Genomic DNA, 19,352 nt, shown 5'->3' with positions numbered 1-19,352 from the left:
TCTCATCTGGCCCCTGCTCTTAGCATGATGCTCAGAGTCAGCAGAAAGGGGATTAATGGCTGAATTAAATAGCTAGACTCCATTTGGTGGCTATATATTGTCCTATATTGCAACCTTCTCATGTGTATGAGGTGTGGCCAAGCAGTGAGGTGACTCATTATTTACTAAGTGTCCCAGAATGAGGGCTCTCAGTAAGAGAGGGCTTCCTGCAAAGACACAACTGGAGTCCAACGATGCTCTCATTCCTCAAGACACCTTTGGAGCTCCTCTCTTGGTAACAACTTGGCTACATTTTTAATTTTTGGTTTTCTATGTATTCTACATACCGGTGCACCGCTCACTTCAGGCAACCTCACTTTCAGGGGCTGTGCGAAAGAGAAGATAGTCCAACATTTCCCCTGTTCTTCAGGGAAGTTTCTGGTTGGGAAGAGATAAGATCTAGAGCGATGCTCACTGCAGTACCGAGTTAAGTGATAATGCTCCTTTAAGAGATTGGGCTGTTTTTGTTGTTTTTTTTTAAGTCAGAAGTCCTTTGATTTCAGGTCTGCAAACAAGGTGGAGGATAGAACTGCACCAGGGTAACACACAGTTCCAAACAAGGGCTCCATGTAACAACACCCCAACACGCCTTTCCCCACGAGAGCCTCATTTGGCACGTGTTTAAAACCCAGGCGCCTGCTGTATACTCTTCTATATACGGAGTCTTCTCAGCTCAAGGACCGGTTCTGAGGGTGGGCGCTGGGGTCTCATCCTGATCATAACATCTGGCTCGCGCACGTAATAATAAACGTTGGCTGAGGATTCCTGGAGTTAGCGAGTCCCGAAAGTGCCTAGACGCAGGACTTCACACAGCACGTCCTTTCCTCCAAGTGGCTTAACGTCCGTCGCCAGTCGCCCGTCCGGTTGGCGCAGTGCATCCACGCCGCCTAGAACTGCAAGGGCCAACGCCGGGGAGGGCAGGCGCCCGGCACTAGCCTTGGATCCGGGAACAGAGCCCGGGAGTTCCTGCTTCCTGGTTCCCCCGACCAACGAACGTCCTTCGGTGGGGGCCGCGGGGAAGGGAGCAGCCCTTCCTGCGCGCAGGACTAGTGGAGCGCGCAGGCAGCCGGCTGGTGGCCCGGGCCCCGCCCGTGCACCGGGCGCTCCTAGCCCGGCTTCGGAGGAGGATCTGCAGCTCCAAGGAGAGGCGGTTGGAGGCTCGGCCGGGAGGTTATGGAATAGGGGTGGGGCTTGAGGATAAAGGGGGGGAAACAAAAAAAAAAAGTCGGAGCGGAGAGCTCAAAAGGAAAGCAGGAGGACCGGGAACGCTGGAGCTGGACCCCGAGAGTGAGGTCCCAGCTGGGGGCCCCGCGGCCCGCCCTCCCCCGCTGGCCCCGCCCCTCGGGCCCGGCCCGGCCCCCCCGCCCGCGCGGCCCAGGCTCCGCCCCCAGGGGCCGGTGGCGCGGCCGCCACTCCCGCCCGTCCTCCTCAGCTGCGCGCATCTCATACCAGCCCTCATTCCGCGCATTCCAGGCTGCCTCCTTCCAAACTACAGGCCGGCGGGTGGGGAGGGCCCGCAGCTCCCCGAGCTCGCGCCGCCCGGCAGCCGCGTCCCCGCTCCAGGTGAGTGGCGCCCGCCCGGCCGCGCCACTTCCCCCGCCGGCCCGCGCTCGCCGCTGCCCCGCGTGCCCGCGTGCTCCGGGGGGCTCCCTCCACCCCGCCGCTCGCTCCCCGTTCCCGCCGTGGAGCAGTGCGCTCCGCCCGCGCCGGTCCGGCCCCCTCTTCTCTTCCCGGCTGCCCCGGCGCGCGCTCTGCCCGCTGCGCTGCCTTCCGCCCGCCCAGCGCCGGGTCCCTCTCCCCGCCTCCCCGGCCGCGCTCCCTTCCTCTCTCCCGGTTGACTCACTCCGCCAGGAATAGGGACCTCCCGTGTTTTCCCGTCGGTCCCGTTCTGGGAAAACTCTCGTCGCTCCGCTCCGCTCGGCGCACCGGGTCCCCGGCTGCGGCCAACTTCGCTCGGGCCGCCCGCTCCGGGGGTGCGCGGTCGCCGCGCCGCTGCGCTTCCCGAGCCCGCGGCCGGCCCGTCCCCTCCTCGCCGCTGACCCTCTGCCGTCCCCGCAGTGGCAGCGCCCGCCTCCCGGGACCTCCGCAGAGCCGAGGCAGAAAGAGTCGGTGCTCCGGGCGAGCTCCTTGCCACGGCCTTAGCGCACCCACCTCACCGTCCCGCACCCTGGGACCGGTAAGTCTGGGGCGTGGGGTGCAGCGGGACGATCGCGGGGTTCTCAGGCATCTGGGGCTGGTGCCTGAAGCACTCTCCAGGGAGGAGACTGGAGAGAGGGCGAGGCACGTGGAGGCGGCGCGGCTCAGGATGGTAGAAGGGATGTGGGCCACCCGGCGGGTCGTGGGCTTCAGGGGAGTCCTCGGAGTCTGCCGGCATCCGGAGATAAAAGAAACCTAGCACCCGCACCCCGTTTTCTTTGGGCAAGTGAGGAGTTCTGCAGGTAGGTGTAGTGGTTTTTGAAAGCAGATTGGCTGTTTTGAAACGGGGTCCCCTGTTAGGTGCCTCCCCCCGTGGTCGAGAAGCTTGTCGTGTCCTGTGATGGGGACCAGCGGATCGAGGTGGCAGAGCCCTCGACGCTACAGCACCTCATGTAGAGAGGGAACGTCTGGAAACGGACTATGGTGGCAAGTGTACAATTCTGCTTGACGGCATGATGGGACGATATGTTATACGTATTGAATCCCAGCTTTAAAAAAAGCTGCCAACCCAAGGAGCTGCCTCTGAGCACATGTGCCCTGTCAGCGGGGCTTCCAATCAGACTGAGGGGTGGGTGTCCCTGGCTGCGGGTCTGCCCAGGGTGTGTGAGGGTGCTGTTTGCACCTGGCTCACCGCGCCTTCCAGCAGGAGTGTTTGTGTTGAGCACCCTTGGCAGTGTGTATATATACTTCTTATTGAGGAAGGAGCTGCTGTCCTGAGAGCAGGTGTGCATTTCTCAGTGGGGGTGTCGGTTCTGGATCGGACGATTCTAACTCTGCCCAACCATGGGTCAGAGTCGATTTGACTGTACTTGGAGCGCACCGCTCAAAGCTCCTTTCTGCCGCGCTGGGCAGAGACGGCAGGAAGCTGCCCACCTCTGCCTCTTCCAGGCAGCCATCGGTCTGAGGGAGAGTAGATTCTGAGCTTTGACCGGGACCGTTGGAGAACCAGCTGGGGTGTTGAGATCTTTGCCTGTTAAGCTATGGATCAGGTTGTGTGCTGAAGGGAGAGTTGGGAATGTTTTAGGGAGACTATTTTGAATCCTGAGATTGGTGGAGACAGTGCTGTTAGGTTCCCAGTCCGGTTGCTCCAACTATCCTTGGAGCTCAGCAGGCAATCCAATGACAGGAGCCGCTTCCTTTACAGTTTGTTGGATGGGGAGGTGCTGAGAGGCATGCTTGGTGCAGGCCAAATGGGGGGTCTGGGCTATCTTGGCGTTGCTGGGGGAAACTTCTGGGTCCAGGATCTTGGTTTTCCTCATCGTTTCTGCTTTGTGGTAGAGATGTTCTCTCGCCCTGTGGGGTCTTTGCCATTGGAAACATTTCCCAGGGGCCCGTGCAAGAGCCACTGTGCCCAGGAGATTGACTGGCAGGAGTGACATAGCAGGTGGGAGGGGTGCGGCACAGGTGGATCTGCTATGAGACTTCTTTTCTTCCGTCCCACAACCCAGTGTTGCAGCTGTGTCTTTGGAAGGAAGGGGTGGGCTTTTCTGTGCTTTCATCCACCCTGCCCTGAAGGATGCAGAAATTCCCCAGGGAGCTCCCCTGGCTCTCACTTGCTCAGGCCAGGCGTGAGGCAAGGGAGCCTGCGCATGGGTTAGACAGTTCTGGGTGTACATCCTGACAGCCCCTTAGTGCTTTTAAGCTCTTAGCAGTACTCGGGATCCTGGTAAGTCATATGGAGTGGGGGTAGTGATATCCGTCTAGTAAGTCTGTGAAAATTCGATGCCTGCCAAGCGCTGGCCCAGGACTTGGCACATCCTAAGGAGCAGTAGGCATACCCTGTGATTCCTAAGCAGGCGCCCAGGGTTGGAAATTGTGTTTCTCTGGACGCTCTGGATAAACCTTGCTCTTGCCATTCATCTGTTTATTTAGCGGATGTGTGTGACTTGAGCATCACGATGGGCCAGGTCCTGTGCTATGTTCTTCATTAGGAAACCAGGTAACTCGTGTGTGTGTGTGTGTGTGTGTGTGTGTGTGTGTGTGTGAGAAACTGGGCACTCTAGGGTCAGGGCCAAACCCTTCATTTTGGAGATAGGGAAGCTATTCATTGCTAGAGGGAGAGGGGCTTGCTAGTGAGTGGCAGAGCTGGGGTAGAACCTGTCCTCTTTTTCACTCTGCCTTGTGATCCGGCTCTGTGGACCTCAGACTCTGTGGACCTCAGAGAGGCGGGCATAGTCTGACTTGGCCCTTACTTCCCATCTTGTGGCCTAAGTAAGGCAGGGAAAACTCCAGCAGTCCCAGCAGAGAGTGCACAACTTCTAGGGAACAGAACCGCTTTCCTGTGGATTATGAGAATGCCAAGCCTGTAAGTGGTCCTTCTGGGTCAGTGGTTCTCAACTTTCCCAATGCCGCGACCCTTTCATACAGTTCCTCACGTGGTGGTGACTCCCAACCATAACATTATTTTCGTTACTACTTCATCACTGCCATTTTGCTACTGTTATGAATCGGGCGATCCCTATGAAAGGGTCATTTGACCCCCCCCCCCAAAAGGGGTCTAGATCCACAGGTTGAGAACCGCTGTTCTAGGTGCTCCTGTGGTATAATGGGTTAGGTGTCGGTCTGGTAACCTCGAGGTTGACAGTTCAAAACCACCAGCCAGTCCTCCTGTAAAGAGTTATGGGCCCTCCAGTAGAGATGTGGTCTCAGATGTCTACAGGGGCAGTTCTGCCCCATCCTATGTGGTCGCTATGACTCGAGATCATTGGCAGTGAGTCTTTAATAAGTGCTCCTTGGGAGGTCTTTAAAAACCCACCCTCCTTCCTCCTCATTGGCCAGCCTGCTTGTGACGGATCTGTCTTGAGAGAGAGCTCCTGGGATCCCGGTGTCACAACCTCCTGTGGCTTCCTCTCTGGAGTCCTCTGTTGGTGACTGCCACAAAGCAGTCCCGAGGGCCGCTGGCCACCAGCCTTGGCCCTCTGCCTTTCCTGTGGCTTGCCGCAGTTGGGTGAGGGTGTCATTACCTTGCCTGTCTTCCTTTGCCCCCCCATGACCCTTTGTTGGCAGAGGTTGGGACGCCAGCTCCCTTTAAAGCTCTGAAATTGGAGCTGAACAGCTGCTCTTCCCCCCACCCCCCTTCCCTGCTACTTTCTTCCAGCCCAGGGGCCCAGGTGGAGGTGGGGGCAGGGCTTTATCATTCGGGAGCACAGAATCGCCAACTCCTGTGTGCTCCAATGCCAGTTTTGCATTGACTTTTTCATCGACATACCGAGGAGATTGGAGTCAGCACCTGTGTGAGCCATGGCCCCAGAGCCTTCTGTATTGCCCCTTCCCCTAGTCGGGGCTGGATCTTTGATGGGAAAGTTTCCACCAGAACTCCATGCCCACATCCTCCCGCCTTTCAAGTAGGAGGCAAGGTGGGAGGATGGGCTGCCTCCCTGGAGGGCACACCAGCTGAGGAGGTTGTGGGCAGGCAGGCCGGCGGACCCCAAGGGTGGGGACTCAGCTTCCTTTGACCCAGACTAGTGGGAACAATAGACTTCAGAGGAGTCACCAGGCGCAGGAAATGGGAGCTGTGCTGAGGCAGGGGTGACCCTCCTGGGGGATGGGATTGCATATCCGGCCTCGGGGAAGAGCAGAGGGTTGGGGGCAGTGTAAAGGGCACTGGGGAGGGGCTGATGACACACAGGATGGGCCTTTGGGGTGGGGCTCTCCTGGAAGGGGGCTGTTGACTCAGAGCGAAACCCGAGCCCATTATTTGGCTGTGCCTTCCATTTGTTTCACCAGCAGAGGCACGGTGGTGTCTGCCAGCCGCCCTCCTGCCAAGCTCACCCCTGCCAGAACCATGCATCTTCCCTTCGCACCCCTCAGATGTCTGTGGGAATCGGCCTGCCCTGGATCGAGGCTAGTTTTGTTTCTTCCTGGCAGCGCTGCACCTTGGCACTTGGCCTTGTGTCATAGTTGACTGGGGAGGTGAAGTCGGGCAGTGCTCGGGCAGAGCTCTGGGTGGGGAGTCAGCAGGCCTGGCGCAGCCGGACTACACAGAGAGATGGCCGACCCACAGTCTCACCCACAAGCCAGTTCCTGCTGAGGCAGTTGGTGGAATGTTCTCAGAAGACAGGGCACTGTCTCACCTTCATTTCTGTTAGGGTGGTTGTTGCTAGGTACTGTCCAGTGATTCCAACTCAGAGTGGCCCCATGTGACACAGTAGAACTACCCCATAGGGTTTTCTAGGGTGTAATCTTTAAAGGATGGAACCCTGGAGGCATACCTTGTTCCACATTGGGCTGCTAACCACAAGATGGGCAGTTTGAAACCACCAGTTGCTCCCTGGGAGAAAGATGAAGCTTTCTACTCTCATACAGATTTACAGCATCTGAAACCTATATGATAAGGTGACCAGATTTTCACATCGGTAAAGCAGGACACCATTGATAAAACTCATATCCTGGCGAAATAGCCACATGGCAGCCGAAAACCGTATACCCTAGCTTGTCGTGCATTCTTTCCAAGAATTGGGACTTTTTAAAACGCCACGGGCCGTGGGGAAAAATTGTTAAAAATCGGGACTGTCCCGCCAGAGTGGGATGTCTGGTCACCTTACTATAGGGGCATGTCTACTCTGTCCTGTAGGATCGCCATGAGTCAGAAGTGAGTTTGGAGTCTGAGTTTGGCTCCTGCAGAGCCACTGGATGGACCCAACCCTCCAACAGGTCTGTTAGTTTAACCCTTGCACCACCAGGGTTCTGACAGACCACGGGAGGGGGAGAAGTGAAAGGCAGACCCTATTGACTGCTGTTCACGAGCTCCTGTTGCCAGATTTCCTGTAGGTCCGGTTTGGGGGTCTGGAAAGAAGCTCAAAAAATAACTGGATCTTGGAGGAACCCTGGGGGGTGAGGATAGAGCCCACACACACTGCTCTCATGGTGGAAATCTTAGAAATGACCGCTGCTGAGCTTTTTATTCACTGCAGCCAAATTCTAGTTTAGATGTTTGAACTAATGGTCTGTGGGGACTTAAGAAAGGAAGTTGAGGTCCCTGGTGGCCAACACAGGTTCCTTCTATTAAGTCTTGAAAGGAGAATCTTTATTGGGTGGAGTGTTTTGTGTCTGATGGTTCTCTGGGGGTACCTAAGGAATCCAGGTGGTCCTGGGTTTGTAGGTGGGTACCAATGGCTGAGCCGCAAGTCCCCCTGCGGGAGTGACCACCACAGAGCTCTCTAGCTTTGTTTCTATGGCAGGAAAGAGGGGCGGTGGTTAGTAGTTCTGCCACACAACCCGGGAGAGGCAAAGCCCCCTGACATAACATGACCTAGAAAACGTATTGGATGACAGAACTGGATTCAAAAACATCTCAATGGACTAGAATGCTGAAATTAAGTAGAAAGATGAAATTTAAATAAAGTTTTTTTCCACTCCTCCCCCCCCCCCTTCTCCTGGCACTTTAATAAGACAACTTAATAAAGAGAAACATTGGGAAGCTCTTTTCGTAAGAAAAGGATGGTGGCTACAGCTTGGGAAGGGCAAATTCACTGCCATAGTCTGGTTGCAGCTGCTACCTTCTTTCCTCAATAAACTGTTCTGGAACAAGAACCAGAATCGTGCACTCCCAAAGCCTTTCATTTGAAGATTCTGCAGGTGGTAGTGGACTCTGGAGTACTGGCAATCCCACTTAGCTGTTCTCCTCACACACTTGTGTGCCTCACTGTCAATCGCTCCGTAGAGCGCCTTTCTATTCTCTTGCGTTGCATGCGGGTAACCAATATAAGCCACACAAAGTGAGAGGGTTATCAGTCCAAAAGCCATCACCAGCTTGTTAGGTTTAATGAAAAGCTCTGGATTCACGGCTCCAAATAAGGTTGTTGTGCGGACCCCTCTGAGACCCAGATTTCGAAAATCTTTGTCTTTGAGTGCTTCGTTTTTAAAGGCTGGGGACTCAGGTGCTGAAGACATCTGGCCAATGATTGATTACCCCAGATCGTGTCTGGAGAAGTGGGACACCAAGGAATTGCCGAGGATGGAAAGGAAAGTTCTGCTCCAGTACCTTGGGTGCTCAGACCCACTTAGGGCTGGGGAATGCATGTCTGGGAGAGTTGGTGGGTGAGGCACTAACTAGAGTGCAAGCGCAGATTGGGACTTGAGCTTGACTCCCCGAGACGTGGAGATTCAGGGCGCCCACAGAATGGCCAAGGTTCCGGGTGCAGCAGAGAGGCCACCCCAGTCAGCAGTGCCTAGGAGTGGGGCCGGTCGAGTGGTTAGGCGCTGGCGCACGGTGTGGCAACCGTACCGCGCCCATCTACACATCCGGCAATGCCAGCCCACCCCTAACTCTTAATGTCTGGTGATGGTAGGAAACTTGACAAGTAAGGAATTCCATGAAGAAGAAGAAAAAATAGTACACAATACCACAAGTTGGGGATCAGTCTGGTTAATGTTTTGGTACATTTCCCTCCAGATTGGTGTTCATGAAAATCTGTATGTGTTAAGGTAATTGCAATTAGATACTATCTGGTTCCCCACTCTCAACTGATCTTGATAAAATTATAGCCCATGTTATAAAGATAATTTAAAAACTCACTTTTTTAGGTCCTGAGTAGTATTGCATTATAAAATATATTTTTCTGTTTTGCTGCACACCCCACTGGACATCCAGGTGTTTTTCAATTTGTAGCCATTAAAAATTACTTGACATTGAATAGTATTGCACATTTATCTTTGTTTCAAGATAAAACCTAATAGATTTAAATGTAACATCCTGTGCTTTACGTTCAGAATCTCAATCATGTGGTGTGGAAAAGGGTGGGATTTACTATCAATTCATGGAGGGGCGAGGGAAGCCCTCCTGCTTTAAGGAAGCTGACATTTCTCAAGCGCCTGTCCGACGTGGGGCTTTATGTTGGATGTTTCTGCTGCTTCATCTCAATTTGTTTTCACAGCAGCCTTGTGGAACAGGGCTTGGTTGTGTTGTGTGTTTTCGTCGCCACAACGCAGAAGGGAAAAAGTTAAGCAGACATTAAGACCGGACATAGAGTGTGAACCCAGGTGCGACTGGCTCATCCCTCGGTCAGCGTCATGGAGCACTGAGCTTGTGCGGGCCAGTGGTGAGGCCCTGCCTGCACTCAGACACTCCCTAATCCTAGCTCTCTCCGCTCCCTGATGCTCAGCTACATTGGGAGCCACCCTGGGTTTGAAGGCTGAGCCCCGGCGGTGTGCTGGTTACTCGTGGTTGGGCTGTGACCGTGTGGTCGGCAGTTGGAAACCACCAGCAGCTCTGAAGGAGAAAGACTGGGCTTCTGTACCCAGTGACAGTCCCAGACACCCACAGGGGTGGCTGCGAGTGAGCATAGACCCTGTGGGGCTGTGCCACGTGACCTGAGCTGCCACCACTCTGGGGTTCCGGCTGGAGGTCAGGTTGGGTGGAGTGCGGTGGGAGGTGGGCAGCAGGGGGATGTTTGGTGTCAGTACCTACCCTCACCATCTGACAGGCTGTAGGAGACAGGCCAGGCTGGGCCTGGGCAGGTGACACCAGCACAGAGCCGGGCAGAGTCAGGACCGATGCAAGCTACAGATGATATTCAGATGATCTGGCTTGCTGGTGTTTGTTTGTTTGTTGTTAACAGAATACCCACCGAACTCTAAATGAGTGATGTTTTAATTGTGTACTAGGTGTGTAGTTTGTTGTCGGGTACCATCGAAGTGGTTTCCCCTCGGAAGCCCTGCCTGGCCCGCGCCGTCCTCAACAATTGTTACATTGTCAACCTCATTTAAAAAAATGGAAAGAAACAATGTAGGATGGGATGTGACACATGTTCACCTGTACTTACCATCTATTCATAAAAATGCCCACTGCCATCCAGGTGATTCTGGCCCACAGTGAGCCAGTGGGACAGAGTAGGGTTTCTGGGACTGCAAGTCACTTCAGGAACAGACAGCCTCATTTCTGCCCTGAGAAGAGGGGCTGTGGTGGGTTTGAACCATGGATGTTACGGTTAGCAGCCCAGTGCTTTAAGCCACAGCACCACCAGGGCTTCCAGATCTAGCAAAGTATAAGGAGGAACCGTGCCCCCCCCAAAATACAAACAGAATTTTTTTCCAGAGCTATGTATATACTTTTTTTTTTTTTTTTTACAAAACAGCTTTATCACCTTCAAAGTACCCTCCCTGACAATGAATACATTCGTCAAAACTGTGATGCCATTCTTGGAAACATGTTTCAAACTCATCTGTCTGGATGGCTGACAGCACCTCCCTCGTTTTTTCCCTTCCCTTCTTCTACGTTGTCAAATTGCTGTCTGCATGCAGGGACACAGAAAGAAGTCTCAGGGTCCCAGGTCAGGTGTGTGGGGCAAGAGAGGCATGCTATTTTTCGCCCAAAACTGGCACACTGAGATGGCTGCGTGAGCAGGTGCATTGTCGTGGTGGCAAAGTCAGTCCCCCATCTGCCACAAATCAGGCCTTTTTTGCCGCACACACTATTGCGTAATCTTTTCAGAACCTCTAAATAGAAAGCTCGATTCAGAGTTCAACATGGTAGAAAGAACTCCAAATGCACTATCCTGCACATCACATCTGTTTTTTGGGGGGCTACCACCTCGTACATCTTATTTTAATTTTTAAAATACATTTTATTTAATATAATATATCTAAAATATCACCACTTTAGCTTGTAAACACTTTTAAGATACAAATGAGATAGTTTACATTGTTTCCATACTAAGTATTTGAAGTCCAATGTGTGGTTTATACTCTGAGGTCCCAGGTGGTTCAGACAGTTTGCTCCCGACTCTTTAACCGTAGGGATGGCGGTTTGAACCCATCCAGGAGCAGGTCCTGGGAAGGAAGGCCTGGTCTGCTTCCCTAAGGATGAAAGTCAGGAGAGCCCTTGTGAATGGAACAGCACACGGGATTGGGATGGATGGATGAAAACAGGCATGGTTTGAAGGTTCTTAAGTTTACACCTAGCATCATGCCTCAGTTAGAATTAGTCACATGGGCAAGTGGTCATTGTACGGACCGGGTAGCCTTCCTGCTAGTTGGGGTCCTGGGACAGCATACCTGCTCTGCCCCTCTTCACTGGGTGGTGACCCGTTCATCAAACTGCTGTGAGTCTGTTCTCTTCTGTGACCACTGGGAATGACAGTCTTTTTTTTTTTTTATTTCATATTTGGAACTACAGTTGAGTTTTGTACATTAATTTTGTATTCCACAAAATTGCTACACCTCTCTTGTCATTTCTGTATCTGCAGATTTTTTCAGATTTTCTGCTTCCGCCCTCACAGAAAACATGGTCATTTTATTTCTTACCTCTCAGTTCTTACCCCATTTCTTTTCCTTGCCTTCCTGCATTTGCCAAGACTCAAGTAGAACGTTAATTAAAAGCAATGACAAGCATTGTTTTGGGCTTGATCTCAAAGACAATGCTTCCCAATGTTTCCCCTGTAAGCAGGAAGTTTGTGGTAGGTTTTTGTTTAATTAGATTAGGTAAGTTTCTTTTGATTCCTCATTATTAAGAACTTTACAAATATTCTTTTTATAAATGGGTACTGAAGTTTGCAAAGTGGTGTCTGTGTTGTTTGGCTAGTCATGGTTTTCCTACTTATTCCATTAATGTGGATTTATCCATTTGTGGATTTATCCATTGGCAGGATAAATGCAACTAGGTCTTGAGTCAGGAATGCCAGTCTTCAGGTTGTCGGGATGCCTGCCACTCACAGGGACCGGATGTACAACAGGAGGAGACACTGCCTGGTCCAGTGTGAGCCTCACAATCGTTGTTGGAGTCAAGGCTGTGCAACCGCCGCCGTGTTAACCTACTACCTCCTTGAGGCCAATGATTGGGCTGATGCGCCTGGCACATGCAAAGTGCCACAGAAGTGTTTGTTAAATAAATGACCCACTAAAAGTGCCCAACCCACCCTCAGCCATCAGTCAAGCCCTGACTCATGGTGACCCTGTAGGACAATAGAACTGCCCCACAGGGTTTCCAAGGCGGGCAGTCTTTACAGAAACAGACTATCCTTCTTTCTTGTGCAGTGCCTGAGGGGTCCCAACTGCCGACCTTTCCTTTAGCACCTGAGCTCTTTAACCCAGTGCCCCACTAGGGCGCCTCAGCCTACAGGTGGTCCTTCCATCCCAGATAAGCAGGAGCCTCTTCAACAGAGCCTCCATTCGTGCTGGGTAAGACCCCTTCACAGGGGGCCCTGTGCTGGGCTGTTTGTTCCCTGGTAGCTCTGCCTTCAGGCCAGATGAACTTGATCTGTGATTGTTCCACAGGGGCTCTGCTTCCTGGGAGGGAGGCACGACAGCACGCTGAAGCAGGGACAGGTGGCCGTCTCTGCCTGCTGGGGGTTTGGGGCTGCTCTGGGTGACACGCAGGAAGCACAGCATCCTGAGAAATGCTCCTTTGCGCATCGGATGACCTAACGTTGGAATGGGAGGTGGGGCCACTTCCAGCCCCGGGATGTTTGAGCAATCGTGGCCCTGCTTGCGCAAGAGAAGAAGGAAAGGTGCTTGGGCGGCTCTGATAACCCCCTCCCCCCTACTGAGCCCTGCCAGCTCTCCTGTCCACACAGCTGCATCTGCCCTCAGCCAGGCCACCACAGTCACAAAGCACCCACCATCTGCCTGGCGTGGTGCTAGATGCTGTTGCAGGGAGTGTGCAGGAGAAAGCCTGGTCTCTATCCTTCAGGGCATGACAATGCCGATCAGGGACAGACTGTTCGCAGGAAGGGTACCAACCTGCCGAAGGAAAGATGGGTAATTAGAGGCACAAACAAGTGTTGCCGGAGGTGCCTTGTCAAGGTGATTCGTCACCTGAAGCTGGGAGGAGTCAAGAAGGACTTCTCGCAGGAGGTGGTGCTGGAGCTGCCTTGAAGATGGGGAGGGATAGAAACCCTGCTTGCTGCCTGAAAGAGAGGGAGGGATAACTGAGGAGGAGCCCCACCTCCCTAGTGGGGGAAACAAGGTCATTCAAGAACTGTAGTCTTGAACTGATTAGAGGGGGAAATCACTGGGCCCTATGAAAGCGGTACATTTGATCTGGGCCTTCCGGCAGAGGAAAGAGAACTTAATTTTTAAATTTTATTTTATATATAGTAAAATTTACTTTTTAGGGTATATAATTTTGTGACTTTAGACAGATGCATAGAGTTATGTATTCATCTCCACAGTCAAGATAGAGTACCTCAACCCCACCAAATTCCCTTTGTGCTGTTGCCTGTTGTGGTTAATCCCTCCTTATTGTGGCACTGTCTCTTACTCTTCTTCACTTCCCTGGTGTGATAGGTAGGTTTATTGTGCCAACATGGCCAATAGGAGCATTTGGGATTAATCAGGTCACAGTTTGCTCGGCAAAACCTGCCTCTTGAGTTCTCTTGCTCTCTGGTGATTGGACCAGCGTGTGGCTGCCTTAGCTAGTTCTCCACCTCAACTTGTGAGCTACACTACCTGTGGGACAGCCAACCCATGGATCATACCACTGGAGCTTGAGGTTCCTTGGAGTCTTGTTTCACCATGCTGCTGGTGTATACATTGCCTGAGCTTGAGGCTGGTGGATCCTGTCATCTTGCATAGTTTGAGTTCGATTTCCCATCCAGGCCTGCTTTGATAAGCTCCTAAGCTGCTGACTATTGGTGACCTGCTGGCTGTTTGGTGCCTGTGGCCATACTCTGCCTGTCTTGCCTGAGCGAAGATTCAGCTGTCTGCTTCCTTGACCTTGGACCCAGCAGCCCTCATGAGTTGAAGGACTTCCAGTATATTAACTGTTCCACAGAAGTGAGTTGAACTGAGCCCCTCTGTACTGCTGGACTAATTAGCTGTTAAATTCCTTCGTGCTTTATAAATCTAGATAGATAGATAGATAGATAGATAGATAGATAGATAGATAGATAGATAGATAGATAGACAGAAAGAATCATAAGTGTCCTGGTTTTGTTTCTCTAGGGAACCCTGCCTAACACACCTGGGAATCCTGATCTGTTCCTCGTGCCTTATAACCTTGCCTCTTTCAGAATCTCACGGGGAATAATAAATGGAGTCATCCAGTATGCAGATTTTGAGGTCTGGCTTCTTTCACTCATCATGTGGCCTTTGAGACCCACTCAAGATTTTGCCTGTGCCCACAGTGTGTTCTTTTCCAGGTTGTGCTGTGTTCCATTACGTGACTGTAGCATGGGTTGTTTATCTATTCCTGGGGTGAAGGACTTTTGGGGTCCCTCCAGCTTTTATTGGTTGGGAATAAAGCTGCTGTAAACATTTGCGTGTAGGCTTTCGTGTGAACAAGCTGCTTTCGTTTCTCGGGAAAATACAGACACGAGTGGGTTGTGAAGCCATACGGTACATGTATAGTAGAGGCTTTAAGAAACTATTGATCTGAGTACACAATTTGGCATCTCATTAGCCAAGTATGAAAGCATCCTTTGCTTCATATTGTCACCGTCACTTGGTATTATCATCTCTTCCCTCCCCCCCCTCAAACCATTCTGATATGTGTGGAACCTCACTGGCTTTGATTTTGCACTTTCCCTATCGACTGTTGATGGTGAGCATCCTATTTCATGTGGTTGTTTGCCATGCCTCTATCTTCGGTGAAGTATCTGTTCGACTCTTTTGCCTTTTGTTTTGGTTTGATTTTCGATCGTTTGGTTTGACAGTTATGTTGAATACAAGAATGTGATGTATGAGTTTCTTGGAGAAAACCTCCCCCCAAAAGATGATGAGTATGAGAGACTCGAAATATGAGGTAAGAGCTTGATGTCTGAACCTTGGTCTGTCTTCAAGGATAAGTGTGGGCGGGGGACGAGGAGGGACAGGCTGGTGGTCCAGGAGGTGCCTAGAGAATGGCCTGTGAAAACAGACTGGAAGAAACAAGGGCATTTCAGGAAATCCCACACCTGGCGTAGCACCTGGCAGAGAACACAGTTTGGAGTAAGAGGTACGGGTAGGCATCTTGGTTTGCTGAGAATCTTCCCTGGCTGGCCTGCTGTTCTGGGCCCACTCTTAGTAGCTGATGGATCAGACTGGCCGGGCCCATCCAGAAAAACAAAGCCGGTGCCCAGCCTGGGTTTCATCCACTTACACGGCCTAGTTTCTACACTGGATGACCATGTGCTCTGGAATGGGAGGTGGGGTGATTGTCAGGCCTTGAGGGACAAGCCCCTGGGTGTGTGACTGGTACAAGAGAGAATCAGTGGGAGTGGGTTTTCTAGGTCAGGGTGGGTCTCGTGAGATGAAGATGACCTTGGCCTAGGGGCCTAGGGATTCAGGTTCTTAGGATTTCTTGATGTCCTCTGTCCTTAACTTTATCCCTGCCCGGGCCAGGGCAGCTCTGGGACAGGACATTTCCATGGAAAATGACCAAGGTTAGGATGAAGGCCATCTCCTGCCTCTTGTCCAGCTTCAGTCCAGCCTTTCCCCTCTATGTCCTGGTAGCCCTGTCCAGCTATGTCCTGGTAGCCTTGCTGGAGTCCTCCTTACCGATCCAGGCTGGTGCCACAGAGTGGGGCAGAGCTGAAGAGGAACCACGAGGTTGTCCTGCTTTCCCGGACCTTTGAGTGCCCGCTGCCCCCCAAGAGAGGGGGGGTCCTGCAGGGTTCGTTGTAACTCCCCAATGCTCTGGGCCCCAGGCCGCGGCTCCCCAGCACCTAGAGCTGCTGCCTGAGTTGAGCATCGTTCATTTTGCCAGGCTGGAAGTGTACCCCCCCCACCTGCTGTTACCGAGGTAGGTGCACACCTTCTGACTCTGGTTGACGGAGGCCGGTCTCTTTCTCTGCCAGAGTCACAAACGCAACCTGTAAACCAGACTCACTGCCATGGGGTCCATTCCGACTCACAGTGGCACCGTAGGAAAGGGTGGAACGGCACCAGAGGATTCTGGGACTGGCAGTCCGGGGAAGCCGAGTGTCACATCCCTTGGAGTGGCCAGTGGGTCTGCGTTATGGCATATGGGTTACTGGCCAAGTGCTTTAGCCTCATCACCGCCGTGGTTCCCAGTGAAGTGCAGGCGCGTTCAGAAATCATTAGGGCCGATTTGCTGCTACATTGTCTTGCATGGCTGGCTACTCGCGAGAGCAAGGGACCCAGGGTGCGCTGTGGTTGGCTCTGGAAGGGCCCGGGATCGTGCTCCTAAGGAAGCCTTTCTCTGGATATGGTCCTGCGAGAGACGGGCACACTGGCTGTTTTTTTCCTGAGCCCACTAGTGTCAGGAGGAAGCCCCCGCCCCGCCTGAGCATTGCTTGTCAGGTGCCCTTGATTTTGACTCCTTGAGACCCTGGGTCACAGAGCTGAGCTGCCCCACAGGGATTCCAAGACTGTCAATCTCTCCAGGAGCAGGCTGCCACCTTGTCCCTCCACCTCCCCCTTTGGAGTGACTGGTGGGTTGGGGTCCCTCAGCCCGCAGTGTCACTGGGGCCCCTAACCCATCGCCCGGCTAGAAAGGAAGACCTTGGTAATCAGTATATTCGTGAGCTCCTGGGAACTTCAGTTCCCTAGGGTGGGCGTTGGGGGCTGGGGAGTTTGCCCTTGGAAGGAATTTGGTTGTAAGTCATTCTGTTGGTCAGACTCCCCTGCTCAAGGATCAATCTGAGGGCTCTGAATGCAGTCATAATTCCTGTTACTGTAGAATTCCGGAGAAAGGCCCCACGGAGCAGGGGGTAAGGTTTCTGCCACTTCCCCTAACCCCCACCTGGTCCTTTTTTTTTTTTTCTCCATTTACTTTGCAATTGGGGACACTGAGGCCCAGAGAGGAGAAGGGACTGGTTCAGGATGTGCCTGCCCCATGTTCACAGGCAACCAGGTCACCGCCCCCCTTCCTTCCATGGGTCATTCTGAAGGGCTTTATGCTGGGTCCACCGGGGCCTGGTGACAGAAACAGTGAAGCACTTGGCTGCTAACGAAAAGTCAGCAGTTCCAACTTGCTGCTCGCTGCGAGGATGGAAGGAGACCCAGTGTCTTACCTCCTCCGAGAGCATCCCCAAGAAAATCCCGTGGGGCCATCCTTCTTGGCCACACCACAAGGGCTCGGTGTAAGTCAAGGTAGACTTGACAGCAGTACCCAGCCCCTGACCTGCCGGGGCCCGCAGCCCACCCGTCACAGTCACAGCGTTGTCAATTCCCCAGGGCACACAGCCGAGGGGAGGGGGTGACGGCAGGCTGTGGACACCCACGGGCTGTGACCTACTTCCTGGATGTGTTCGGGCTAGGCCTTTGGACACCCACGATCCTGATTGCTTGGGAGGGGTGGCTGCAGGGCAGGGTCCCAGGTCCACCTCCTGGAGGCCTGAGGAGATGCCAGAGTCAGAGCGTGTCCTCACCTAAACCTGGTTGCCAGGAGCCAGAGGAGGGACAGGAAAGAGACTGCCCAGGATGGTTGAGCAATGGGCTTGGGGCCTGTAGTCACTCAGGAATCTTATCTCCCTTCATTTCTTCCATTTCAGAACTGCCCACTAACCCCCCTTCCCCCACCCCTGGCTGGATTCCCAGAGTGTCTCTCCACCTAGTTACCTCTCTCTCCCCTATTACCCTTCACACCTCCCCCACTGTCCCTGCAACCCGCTCTGACCATCTCCCCTGCCCCTCTGACTGATGTGTCAAAGGCCGTGACTGTGTGTGTGGGGCCCTGGGCTGCTCACCCTCCTGAGGCTGGGAGTGAATTAATCCCTGGAAGCAATCCTATGTCGAGTATTGCCTCTTGAATCTGTGTGTGTGTTGGGGGTGGGGAGGAGACGACACACCGAGACTTAAAGTGGGTCACTTGCCCAGGATTCCTCGGCCAGTTTGAGGCTAGGCCAGACTCTGAGGGCAGGCCTTTGACCAGAACACAAGCACGAAGCCTGCCCCTTAACACCCCTTGCGTCCGTCTCCCTCCCCTGATTAGGCAGTCCCTATGGAGCTCTGGTTCCTCACTTGGTTCCAGTCTTGCCTTGGCCATGGGGGTGCAGGTGGGGGTAGGTGTCCCTCTCTCTTTGCCACACCGTCCTCCTGTCGAAGAAAAGTGATGGGCTTCACACCTCGACACTGTAAGCTCAGTCAGGGGCTCCGCGGACATTGTGTCCTGGTCCAGCTGCCGCCACGCCTGTCTTACCCTCTACTCCCTTCTCCAGCTCTGCAGGCAAGGCAAGCCTTGCAGACAGGGACCAGCCACATGTTTCCCAAGAGGCAGCTTTTAAAAATTCTTTATTCTGTAGCTGTTGAGAATATACGCCGCAATACATGCACGGATTCCGCCTTTTGCAGGAAGATCGCAGTGAGGTTGATTACCGTGTTCGAGGCCTGCTTCCGTTCTCACCCTCCCGTCTGACTTGGGCCTTGGTTTGGAGCCCTGGTTATGTAGTGGGCTCCGAGTTGGACTGCTCACTACAAGGGCAGCAGTTCAAAACCACCAGGTGCTCAGGGGGAGAAAGCCCGGGCTTTCTTCTTCAGTCTTGGGAACCCACAGGGGCAGTTCTGCCCCATCCTCCCTCTAGGGTGGCGGGGAGTTAGAACTGACATGATGGCAGTGACTTTTCTTTTTTCACCTTGCTTTGGAGGTTACAGGGCTCTGCTTCCTGGGATAACTAGGAACTCACTCCCCGAGGAAGTTTCTTCTAATCTGTAGTTTCCCTGGTCAGTTTGATCTCTTATAGAGAGCTCTTAAGATAACATAATGTTCAAGGCCGGCATTTGTGTGTGTGTGTGTGTGTGTGTGTGTGTGCGCGTGCGCTAAGCTATGCTGTTATTTGGAGTTAAGATTTTAAGGTTTTTTTTTTTTTTTGGTTTAAGGCACTGGTTCTCAACTTTCCTAATGCACGACCCTTTCTTCAGTTCCTCATGGGGTGGTGACCCCCCAATCATAACATTATGTTTGTTGCTACTTCATCACTGTCATTTTGCTACTGTTAAGAATCGGGCGACCCCTGTGAAAGGGTCATTTGACCCCCATTTGAGAACTGCTGGTTTAAAGTTTAAAGATTATCTCTAGGCAATACCTCTAGTTCATCGAGCCCCTATGACCCCGGAAAGTCCAGAGTCCTTGAGAATTTGAAATTCTCTTCTGCTTCTTTCCCTCTTTTGATCCGGATTCTTGTGGAGAATCTTTGATCCCAATGTTCAGTAAGGGTAGCCAGGCCCCTCGGGTGTCTGGTCTCCGGGCAAAGGGGGCCCTTGGTCGTGGAGGCCACCAGCCACCCCTCCATGTCCTCTTC

The 19,352-nt window shown here is 53.0% G+C and overlaps 1 protein-coding gene across 1 annotated transcript in view; it reads left to right on the top strand.

The window, feature by feature from the left end:
- TEAD4 (TEA domain transcription factor 4) overlaps positions 1-19,352 on the top strand; it is an 87,936-nt gene that overhangs the window by 5,011 nt on the left and 63,573 nt on the right. Inside the window, exon 2 of the mRNA XM_075553386.1 lies at positions 993-1,602. Coding sequence (XP_075409501.1) covers positions 993-1,602 — 610 coding nt within the window. The remainder of the gene's footprint in view (positions 1-992; positions 1,603-19,352) is intronic.

Source organism: Tenrec ecaudatus, chromosome 6 (genome assembly GCF_050624435.1).
Source record: "Tenrec ecaudatus isolate mTenEca1 chromosome 6, mTenEca1.hap1, whole genome shotgun sequence".
NCBI lineage: Eukaryota > Metazoa > Chordata > Mammalia > Afrosoricida > Tenrecidae > Tenrec > Tenrec ecaudatus.
The sequence above is the reverse complement of the archived record's forward strand: the minus strand, read 5'-3'. Positions and strand labels throughout refer to the sequence as shown.